The 12,177-nt window shown below is 40.0% G+C and overlaps 1 protein-coding gene across 12 annotated transcripts in view; it reads right to left on the bottom strand.

The window, feature by feature from the left end:
- Positions 1-12,177, bottom strand: part of RAPGEF4 (Rap guanine nucleotide exchange factor 4) — a 467,767-nt gene that overhangs the window by 114,016 nt on the left and 341,574 nt on the right. For all 12 annotated transcript variants that reach the window (XM_056536334.1, XM_056536335.1, XM_056536336.1 and 9 more), the window contains 5 exons: positions 11,907-12,090; positions 8,160-8,244; positions 7,985-8,045; positions 6,579-6,655; positions 752-898 (listed from right to left, as the gene is read on the bottom strand). In XM_056536334.1, coding sequence (XP_056392309.1) covers positions 752-898; positions 6,579-6,655; positions 7,985-8,045; positions 8,160-8,244; positions 11,907-12,090 — 554 coding nt within the window. The remainder of the gene's footprint in view (positions 1-751; positions 899-6,578; positions 6,656-7,984; positions 8,046-8,159; positions 8,245-11,906; positions 12,091-12,177) is intronic.

Raw genomic sequence — 12,177 nt, 5'->3', positions numbered from 1 at the left:
ACATAAATAACACAGAGCACCCTATGGTAACCTACATTAATAGTGTAGTGCAGCCGCTGTTTATTTAAGCTTTGTTGCATCTGCCCAGCAACATTATTTGTGTGTAGAATATACATCTTGGATATATGAAAAAGCAAAGAGAGCAAAGCGTACGTATCCAGTGGTGGCTGGACATTGTGTAAGGCAGGTTACATTCTCCAATGTGTGTTTGCTAGGGTTCTTTGTGCCGAAAATGTTTTGTCCTATGTTTTGTGGTTACCATTCTAGGTATTGTTGTAGTATCATTTGCTAAACCACCTTTCCTTTCTGGTCTCTTTACCACACCTTGGATTTATCCATATGTACCTGTCATGATGTTTTTCTGTTATTTCTGTGAGTGTATATTGGTGCTATTCCTATTCATCTTTTTATTTTATTTTGCTTTTACGTATTTTTTTTTATTTGTAACAATAATAACATTTGATTCTTATTTTTGTATATACTTTTTGTTGTTGGAGCCTTTATTTGGGGGTCTAAGTTTTTTTCAGCTCTGCAGTTTTATAGAATTATTGACTTTTTTTGTTTGGAGTCCAGATTTGACTGCATTTTTAAGGTGAAGTATTTTCCACCAACCTTAATTCAGTCTAGTTCTGACCATATTAGCGCTCATTTACATATATTAGGCATCAGGCATATTTGCCATCTGGTCCGTAGCATTAGTTTGAGTAAAGGAATATGTATCAGCACTAGGAATAAACAAGTTACAACTTACACGCAGGATTCTGTTGAAGTCCTCTTTGTCCACCCTTAGAAAGTGGCAGTTGTCTTCTCGCAGGACAATTGATGCCGCCCGGGGGGCATCATTTACTAATGCCAACTTGCCAAAGTCATCTCCTTCATGTAAAGTACAAACCACACCCTGGAGAGTGGATAAGAAGAAACCATGAAAACAGAATCATTAACTCAAGAATATTGACTAAATATTAAATGTGATATTTTTTTTTTTTAAGTTTACACCGTTCGTCATGTGGGGTCAATACTGTTATATATATATATATATATATATATACAGTGGGGCAAAAAAGTATTTAGTCAGCCACTAATTGTGCAAGTTCTCCCACTTAAAAAGATGAGAGGCCTGTAATTTTCATCATAGGTATACCTCAACTATGAGAGACATAATGAGGAAAAAAATCCATAAAATCTCATTGTCTGATTTTTAAAGAATTTATTTTGCAAATTATGGTGGAAAATAAGTATTTAGTCAATGACAAAGTTCATCTCAATACTTTGTTATATACCCTTTGTTGGCAAGGACAGAGGTCAAACGTTTTCTGTAAGTCTTCACAAGGTTTTCACACACTGTTGCTGGTATTTTGGCCCATTCCTCCATGCAGATCTCCTCTAGAGCAGTGATGTTTTGGGGCTTTCACTGGGCAACATGGACTTTCAACTCCCTCCAGAGGTTTTCTATGGGGTTGAGATCTGGAGACTGGCTAGGCCACTCCAGGACCTTGAAATTCTTACGAAGCAACTCCTTTGTTGCCCTGGTAGTGTGTTTGGGATCATTGTCATGCTGAAAGACCCAGCCACGTTTCATCTTCAATGCTCTTGCTGATGGAAGGAGTTTTTCACTCAAAATCTCATGATACATGGCCCCATTCATTCTTTCCTTTACACAAATCAATTGTCCTGGTCCCTTAGCAGAAAAATAGCCCCAAAGTATGAAGTTTCGTCCGTCATGCTTCACAGTTGGTATGGTGTTCTTCTTGTCTATTCTTTCTCCTCCAAACACAACGAGTTGAGTTTTTACCAAAAAGTTCTACTTTGGTTTCATCTGACCATATGACATTCCCCCAACACTCTTCTGGATCATCCAAATGCTATCTAGCAAACTACAGTTGGGCCCAGACATGTACTGGTTTTAGCAGGGGGACACATCTGGCACTGCATGATTTGAGTCCCTGGCGGCGTAGTGTGTTATTGATGATAGCCTTTGTTACTTTGGTCCCAGCTCTCTGCAGGTCATTCACTACCCCCCCCCCCCCCATGTGGTTCTGGGATTTTGGCTCACCGTTCCTGTGATCATTTTGACACCACGGGGTGGAATCTTGCATGGAGCCCCAGATCGAGGAAGATTATCAGTGGTCTTGTATGTCTTCCATTTTCTAATAATTGCTCCCACAGTTGATTTATTCACACCAAGCTGCTTGTCTATTGCAGATTTAGTCTTCCCAGCCTGGTGCAGGTCTAGCATTTTGTTTCTGGTGTCCTTCGACAGCTCATTGGTCTTGGCCATAGTGGAGTTTGGAGTGTGACTGTGAGGTTGTGGACAGGTGTCTTTTATACTGATAACAAGTTCAAACAGATGCTATTAATACAGGTAACGAGTGGAGGAGAGAGGATACTCTTAAAGAAGAAGTTACAGGTCTGTGAGAGCCAGAAATCTTGCTTATTTGTAGGTGACCAAATACTTATTTTCCACCATAATTTGCTAATAAATTCTTGTGATTTTATGGATTTTTTTTCTCATTATGTCTCTCATAGAAACATAGAATGTGTCGGCAGATAAGAACCATTTGGCCCATCTAGTCTGCCCAATAATCTGAATACTATGAATAGCCCCTGGCCCTATCTTATATGAAGGATAGCCTTATGCTTATCCCATGCATGTTTAAACTCCTTCACTGTATTTGCAGCGACCACTTCTGCAGGAAGGCTATTACATGCATCCATTACTCTCTCAGTAAAGTAATACTTCCTGATAGTTGAGGCATACCTATGATGAAAATGACAGGCCTCTCATCTTTTTAAGTGGGAGAACTTGCACAATTGGTGGCTGACTAAATACTTTTTTGCCCCACTGTATATATATATATATATATATATATATATATATATGTAAAAAATCCAGACTCCATCAGCACACGAGCTTGGTGAAAAGACAGTGGATATTTATTGCATCCACTGTTTTTTCCACCAAGCTCATGTGCTGATAGAGTCTGGATTTTTTAACTCAAGTAAGGACCCCTCACCAAGGTCTCTTTACAGCATGCACCACCTACTTAATTGGAACATTAATTAGTTGTGCTGCTCCTCTGGATTTATATATATGACAAAGTGCACATGACAAAGTTTTGATATCTAAAAAATTAGGAATGTAGTATCTCAAGCTCAGACAGGATCCCCAAATGATTTGAATATACCTTCAGACACAGCAGCTCCAGTCTCCGTAATAGTAGTTCATAAGGTTGGAAAAAGACCAGAGTCCATCAAGTTCAACCTATATCCCTAATGAGTCCCTACTGAGTTGATCCAGAGGAAAAACTCACACTCGAGGCAAAAATTCCTCCCCGACTCCAAATATGGCATCAGAATAGATCCCTGGATCAACCTTCTGTCCCTATAGATCTAGAATCCATAACCTGTAATGTTGTGCTGGTGTAGAAACCTTCTTTCCTCTAAACGTAGAGGATGCCCCCTTGTTATAGATACAGTCCTGGGTATAAATAGATCATGAGAGAAATCTCTGTACTGCCCCCAGATATATTTATACATAGTTATTAGGTCGCCCCTAAGCCTTCTTTTTTATAAACTAAATAACCCTAATTCTGCTAATCTTTCTTGGCACTGTAGTCCTCCCATTTCCCGTATTACTCTGGTTGCCCGTCTATGAACCCTCTCCAGCTCCACTATATCTTTCTTGTACACTGGTGCCCAATACTGTACACAGTATTCTATGTGTGGTCTGACTAGTGATTTGTACAGCGGTAGAATTATTTCCTTGTCATGGGCATCTATGCCCCTATTGATGCACCCCATGATTTTATTTGCCTTGGTAGCAGCTGCCCGACACTGGTCACTACAGCTAAATTTAAAATTAACTAAGACTCCCAAGTCCTTTTCCACGTCAGCTGTCCCAAGTGTTCTCCCATTTAATACATAATCCCAGCCCGGATTTTTCTTCCCCATGTGCATAACCTTACATTTATCATTGTTGAACCTCATTTGCCACTTCCCAGCCCAAACCTCCAGATCCATTTGTAACAGTGCACTGTCCTCTATAGCGTTTACCGCTTTACAGAGTTTAGTATCATCTGCAAGGATTGCTATATATAACCCCTCTACAAGGTCATTAATGAATATATTATAATGAATAAATAGGACAGGACCCAAGACTGACCCCTGTGGTACCCCACCAGTAACAGTCACCCGATCAGAATAAGTACCATTAATAACCACCCTCTGTTTCCTATCACTGAGCCAGTTACTTACCCACTTGCACACATTCTCCCCCAGCCCAAACCTTCTCATTTTATGCACCAATCTTTTATGTGGCACCGTATCAAATGCTTTGAAAAAATCCAGATATACGACATCCAGTGATTCCCCCTGGTCTAGTCTGGAGCTCACCTCCTCATAAAAGCTGATCAGGTTAGTTTGACAGGACCGATCCCTCATAAAGTCATTCTGATACGGAGTCATACATTTATTTTTATCAAGATACTCCAAAATAGCATCTCTTAGAAAACCCTCAAAACAATTACATACAACATAGGTTAAACTAACAGGTCTATAATTCCCCGGGTCACCTTTTGATCCCTTTTTAAATAATGGCACCACATTTGCCATGTGCCAGTCCTGTGAACCGTCCCTGTTACTATACAGTCCCTGAATATTAAAAATAGGGGTCTATCTATTAATTTTTTTTATTCCTTTAGAACACGGGGGTGAATGCCATCTGGACCTGGCGATTTGTCTATTTTGATTTTTTGTAGGCAGCACTGTACTTCTTCCTGGGTTAGACAGATGACCTGTACTGGGGAGTTTACCTTATCTCGCTGTATTTCACCGGCATTTCATTTTCCTCGGTGAATACAGTGGAGAAGATTTTTTTTTAAATATATTTGCTTTTTCCTGATTACCGTTTATAATTTCTTCCTCATCATTTTTTAAAGGGCCTACACTTTCATTTTTTAACCTTTTTGCTATTTACACAGTTAAAAACATTTTGGGCTTAGTTTTAGTCTCTTTGGCAATGAGTCTCTCTGGTGTGGCTCGTGGTATAGGTAATATTTCAGAAAATATTACCTTGGAGGTCCTTGCCTTAAGCTTGCAGCCTAAGTCCCTGAAATCCTTTTTAAGGACACTCCACCTACCTCTTACTTTGTCATTGGTGCCAATATGTACCATAACTGCTGGGTCTTAGCCAGCCCCACCCAGCAACCTGTCAACCCGATCCACAATGTGCTGACCTCGAGTGCCAGGAAGACAACACACTGTTCGTGATCCCAGTCTTTGTGACAGATTGCCCTGTCTGTCCCCCTAATAGTTGTGTCCCCCACTACCAGTACCTGTCTGGCCTGCCCTGCACTCCTCCCTCCCTCCTTACTGAAGCAGACCACCCTGGCAGTCAGAGGCAGAGTCCTGCTGCAGTACTGCTAGTTTTGAAATGGCATCCCCCTCATCTGCCAACCGGGCAAACTTATTGGGGTGTGCCAGATCAGGACTAGCCTCCCTGAAACTTTTCCCTCTACCCTGTTTTCTAACTGTAACCCAGCTAGCTGCCTGACTGTCCTGCACCTCCATCCCACTATCCTCTCCCACCTCTCCCCCAGAGAGTACTTGCTCAGTGAACAGGAGACTCCTCTCCAAGTTGTCATTAAGTCTCGGTGTTGACAGTTGCTCCTCTAGATCCAGGATCTGGGCTTCCAAATGAACAACTCGCACACATCTCACACAACAATATGCACCCTCAAACTGCTGTTCAAGGATTGCATACAAGATGCACACTGGACTGCCTTTTCCAACATGGAGGCCATACTAGATTTGGCGATTGCAAAAATTACCCGTAAAAAAAAACAATCAAATATTTCAATTAAACTCCCTGAATTTAAAGTCCCTTAATTTTAAGTCCCTCTCACTCTTATACTTATACTCTATACTCACTTTATACTTCACACTCTTGTATACAGACACACAATCACTAGCTCAGACAATCGCTTAGTATACTTTCTTTTATAGTTACCAGACACCACCTCTCTTCCACTGCCTGGAAGTGAATTTTGGCTAATCCTCTCATCACCCAAAATTCTGCATCGTGGAAATAGCAAAAGTCAGGCAAGTCAGAATTGTGCCACACAGGTGTAGATTTAGTACAGCCTGTTAGTCCAAACATAGTCCTACCCTATCCCCAGACTTTACATAGGAGTTGAGTGGTGGAGGAATAATGTTATATTTATTTTATGTTATGTTTATTTCTTTATTTTAAAATTTTTATTTATTTATATTTTTTTTAAAACATTTTTAATTATTTTTTTTTTAGCCTTTTTTAGTCCCCTTAAGGGACTTGTATGAGCAATATGTCCTGGCTTGAGTCCTAAGCCCGCACCAGGGCTCAGGAAGGGGTTATTATATATTGTAATATATCATAATATCACTATATTGATATTATGTATTGATACTTACATTTCCCACCAGTGCAGACTTCGGCCTGACATTACTAATATGTTTCCTAGCAGACAATTTTTTTTTTATTAAACAGGACATGACATTTGATAATATCTGTTGTATGGCTGATATCTCAGAAAGAGCAATACCTTCCCATAGATGACGACATTTACTGATCCCTTTAAGATGATATACCAGGACGTCCCTTCTTCTCCTTGATTAAACACTGCAAAAAAGAAAACACTCAGATTGATGGACAGTTTTTGCTAATAATTTTACCATGACAATGATTTTCTCTATGTCTTGTTAGTGCATATGTAATACTGAGGGGTCCCGTGCTCAGGACCCCTTTCCCTCTATTAAAGCACAGAATTACTGCAGGACTCATTGTCACCACATATTATACGGACACAGTTATCTTGGATATTGGATATCGTATAATGCTGCACTTGCCCCGCTCCGGCCACCCATAGGTTCGACCCTGCTAGCACACTCTAAAACAATGCGATGTATTCATAATTAGGTGGTGATCTTCCCCTTAAAGGGGTACTCCAGTGGAAATTTATTTTTACATTAGCTGGTGCCAGAAAGATGAACAGATTTGTAAATTACTTCTATTAAAAAATCTTAATCCCTCCAGTACATATCAGCTGCTGTATACTCCACATGAAGTTCTTTTTGAATTTCTTTCCAGTCTGACCACAGTGCTCTCTGCTGACACCTCTGTTCATGTCAGGAACTGTCCAGAGCAGGAGCAAATCCCCATAGCAAACCTTTCCTGCTCTAAACAGTTCCTGACATGGACAGAGGTGTCAACAGAGAGCACTGTGTTCAGACTGAAAAGAAATAAAAAAAAGAAAAGAACTTCATGTGGAGCATACAGCAGCTGATAAGTATTGGAAGTATTAATATTTTTAAATAGAAGTAATTTACAAATCTGTTTAACTTTCTGGCACCAGTTAATAAAATTAAATAAATAACTAAAAATAAATGTTTTCCACCGGAGTACCCTTTAAGGATAGGTCATCAATATCAGCCAGCACCTGACATCCTGCCGATCAGCTGTTTGCCGCTCTGTAATGTGTATTTATTTGTTTTTGTACTTTTCCCCCCACCCCCTCAATGCAAGTCTATGGGAGGGGGTGTGACAGCTGTCACGCCCACAGACTTGCATTGAGGGGGTGGGGCGTGGCGTCATGAGGGGGCGGGCTACGATGTCACGAGCTTTCAAGCCAGCTCCAGCGCTCGGAACAGTTTGTTCCAAACGCTGAGTAGTGGAGTACCCCTTTAAGCGCCAAAATATGGAAATTCCCCCCACTATTCTTACTAGGCAGCAGAGACTCTGTGAGGCTAGGATAGGGAGACAATGTTTTTTTCATTCCATTTTGTAAATTAAATCATGTTAAAAAAATCCTAATAAGATCATTTGGAATAGTTCAGTTTCATTTAGCATCTAAATATAACACAGTTCTAGAACAACATAAACCATTTTTTCTATTTTTTCTCTTCGCGAGCCTGAGCTTTGTAATACAGATGTTGGTAGATTTCCACTTACACACTGTTCCCGCCTTTGGGTGAGATTCAAAGATTAAAAATCCGGCCAGTTCCCTTTTAACCTTCAAGAAAGAACACAACAGTAATAAATCTCTGTCCAGGGCTATTGCTTTCATAGAACAGACCACACATAACTAAAAGAAGGAAACATTCAAGGCAAACTGAAGGTGACCAACCGTGGTGGAGAGATGAGATAAGGCTTTAATGTGAATAAGTTCTTCGAAAATAATTTCTAGATCATCTGCCGTCCGCTGGCCGGGCCTAAAAGTTGGAAAGAAAAAAGGTACAAACTTTAAAGGGGTACTCCACTGGAAAACATTTTCTTTTAAATCAACTGGTGCCAGAAAGTTAAACAGATTTGTAAATTACTTCTATTAAAAAATCTTAATCCTTCCAGTAATTATCAGCTGCTGTATACTACAGAGGAAGTTCTTTTCTTTTTGAATTTCCTTTCTGCCTGAACACAGTGCTTTCTGCTGACACCTCTGTCCATTTTAGGAACTGTCCAGAGCAGGATAGGTTTGTTATGGAGATTTGATCCTACTCTGGACAGTTCCTAAAATGGACAGAGGTGTCAGCAGAAAGCACTGTGTTCAGGCAGAAAGGAAATTCAAAAAGAAAAGAACTTCCTCTGTAAAATACAGCAGCTGATAAGTACTGGAAGGATTAAGATTTTTTAATAGAAGTAATCTACAAATCTGTTTAACTTTCTGGCACCATTTGATTTTTTAAAAAAAATTATAATTCCAGCGGAGTACCCCTATACAGTATTCATATTTTACAAACCATAATTCCATATTTAAGAAACAGTAACAGAGAAAGTTGTGTACTTCTTTTTGAAAATGTTAAATCATAGAAGATTCAGCAGAAAAGAAACAAACAAAAAAATCCCCAAAAATCTATATATTTAAAACTCAACGTGTGTGTGTGTGTATGAATGTATGTATGTGTGTATGTATGTGTGTGTATGTTCCAGCATCACGTCCAAACGGCTAAAGATATTAACATGAAACTTGGCACACATGTTACTTATATGTCAACAACAAACATAGGATAGGTGATTTAACCCTTACTCACCCCCATTTGCCAGTGGCGGGGTTTATGTTTAAAGTCCCATACAAGTCTATAGGAATTACATGTTACAGCATAACTTCCAAACGGCTGGAGATATTTCGATAATACTTGGTCACATGTTACTTATATGTCCACTTAAAATATAGTATAGTTAATTTAACCCTTAACTACCCCCATTTGTGAGGGGCGTTTTTTTTTTTTTTAATGTCCCATGCAAATCAATGGGAAATGTATGTTCCCACATAACTTCCATACGGCTGGAGCTATTTCAATACCTGGTATAGGGATAGAAGGTCGGGATAGGAGGTCAGGATAGGAGGTCGGGATAGGAGGATGGGATACAAGGACGGGATATGAGGACAGGATAGGAGGACGGGATAGGAAGTCATGATAGGAGGTCATGACAGGAGGTCGAGCTAGGACGGGATAGGAGGTCGGGATAGGAGGACGGGATAGGAGGTCGGGATAGGAGGTCGGGATAGGAGGTCGAGATAGGAGGTCAAGATAGGAGGACGGGATAAGAGGATGGGATAGGAGGTCAGGATAGGAGGTCAAGATAGGAGGTCGAAATAGGAGGTCGGGATAAGAGGTCGAGATAGGAGGTCGGGATAGATGGACTGGATAGGAGGTCGAGATAGTAGGTCGAGATAGGAGGATGGGATAGGAGGTCGAGATAGGAGGATGGGATAGGAGGTCGAGATAGGAGGACGGGATAGGAGGTCGGGATAGGAGGTCGAGATTGGAGGAAGGGATAGGAGGTCGGGATAGATGGACTGGATAGGAGGACATGATAGCAGGTCGGGATAGGAGGTTGGGATAGGAAGTCGAGATAGGAGGACGGGATAAGAGGTCGGGATAGGAGGACGGGCTATGAGGATGGGATAGGAGGTCGGGATATGAGGACAAGATGTGAGGATGGCATATGAGGTCGAGATATGATGACGGGATAGGAGGTCGGGATATTTTCCTCCCCAACAAGGATTAGGAAGGAAAAACGCCGGGTATTCAGCTAGTTAAATTTAAATGACAATTGTTTTGTAAACTCATTTGTGTCCTTACTGAAAGATTTTCACAATTTCTTGGAAGACAAGATTTTCCCCCTTACAATGGTGTTTTCCAAACAGTGTGTCTCCAGCTGTTGCATTCAGGGAGTTAATATGACGTAAAAAAAATTGCGCTCTAAATTCAACCATTTCTTTGCATAGACTTTTGTAGCCAAAAGTTCAGATTTGATTGGGGACCAGGCAGTGAGGTGCACACTGTCGTTCAGGAGTTAGACCCAGTGTGATCAAAATTTTTCACGTCTTGGTAACATATCAAAAGTTTTATTTATTTGTTATGTTAAAGAGGTACTACAGTGGAAAACTTTTTTTTTTTTTTAAATCAACTGGTGCCAGAAAGTTAAACAGATTTGTAAATCATTTCTATAAAAAAAATCTTAATCCTTCCAGTACTATTTAAGGGCTGTATACTAAAGAGAAATCCAAGAAAGAAATGCATTTCCTCTGATTTCATAACCACAGTGCTCTCTGCTGACCTCTGCTGTCCATTTTAGGAACTGTCCAGAGCAGAATTTGTTTGCTATGGGGATTTTCTCCAGCTCTGGACAGTTCCTAAAATGGACAGCAGAGGTCAGCAGAGAGCACTGTGGTCATGACATCAGAGGAAATGCATTTCTTTTTTGGATTTCTCTTTAGTATACAGCCCCTAAAAAGTACTGGAAGGATTAAGATTTTTTTAATAGAAGTGATTTACAAATCTGTTTAACTTTCTGGCACCAGTTGATTTAAAAAAAATAAATAAAATAAAAGGTTTCCACGGGTGTACCCCTTTAAATGACAGTAACCCTTTAATAAAAAAAAAAACTTTCCAGCTTTCTGTTAGACAAGCATAATACGTTTTCTAAATAAATCCCTGGATGGTCATTCTTTCGGCAGAATACTACACAGAATACATTGCCTTCTAAGAGGACAGTCAATGTACCCCCCAAGTCCTAGCGATCACTGGAAATATCCCGTGAAGAGATTCTGTAGTGTTAACCAAACCTAAGCAATTGTTGTATAGAACTATACAATACTAAGCATATTAAATGCTATACAATTAGACTAGGTTCACACTGCGGAATCTCCGGGCAGAAAATTCCGAGTGCGGCCAGCGCCGACTGAATCAGTCGGTGCTAGGACCGCGTGGACATTGCAGTCTCCAATAGACTGCAATGTGTTCCGCGAGTATTTCCGCCTGAAGAATGGCGTTTTTCAAGCGGATTTTCCGTTCACAAATTCCGCTTCACAAATTCCGAAGTTTGAATTTGTGAACGGAAACCCATTCACTATACTATACTTTTTATTTTTTTTCAATTCAAGAAGGTTTTTATTAAGTAAATAACACATGAATATACATAAAGCATTCGATGAAAGGCAATGTTGATACACAGATGACCATATAGGTACTATACATTTTATTAAGCAGAATTTCTGCCTGCAGTTTCAAAGCGGAATTGCAGGTGAAAATTCCGTAGTGTGAACCTAGTCTTAGTAGTAGTAGATAATGGGGGAGATTTATCAAAGCCTGTGCAAAGGAAAAGTTGCCCAGTTGCCCATAGCAACCAATCAGATCGCTTCTTTCATTTTGCAGAGGCCTAGTTAAAAATGAAAGACGCAAGATGATTGGTTGCTATGGGCAACTGGACAACTTTTCCTCTGGACAGGTTTTGATAAATCTCCCCCTATATCTGTTCCATTACAACACATTAAACACTACATTACGTTAAACAAGTAACACAATTTAGACTATTAAAAAACAAAACAACAAAACAAAAAAAATATATATGAAATACAAAACGAAATTACGGTTTTCTGAGGATCATTCTCATGTGTGCATCAGGTCCTATTTGAGACAAGAGTAGAAAAGTATCCTGGAGGTCTTCCTCACTATCCCTTTTCTCTTCATCGGTCGGCATAGGCACTTCTTCATGTTCATCGTCAAGGAAACGATAGAACAAGTATTTGTCTTGGAAGTAGTATTCCTGGTCAACTGTGAAGAGATAACAGAGTGAAAAAGAATACATGTATTACAACCTATTTAACCGTTTTAGGCACGTTCCCGTTCAACATAACACTT

Source organism: Hyla sarda, chromosome 8, assembly GCF_029499605.1.
Source record: "Hyla sarda isolate aHylSar1 chromosome 8, aHylSar1.hap1, whole genome shotgun sequence".
Lineage (NCBI taxonomy): Eukaryota > Metazoa > Chordata > Amphibia > Anura > Hylidae > Hyla > Hyla sarda.
This window is presented reverse-complemented; position numbering and strand designations above follow the sequence as displayed.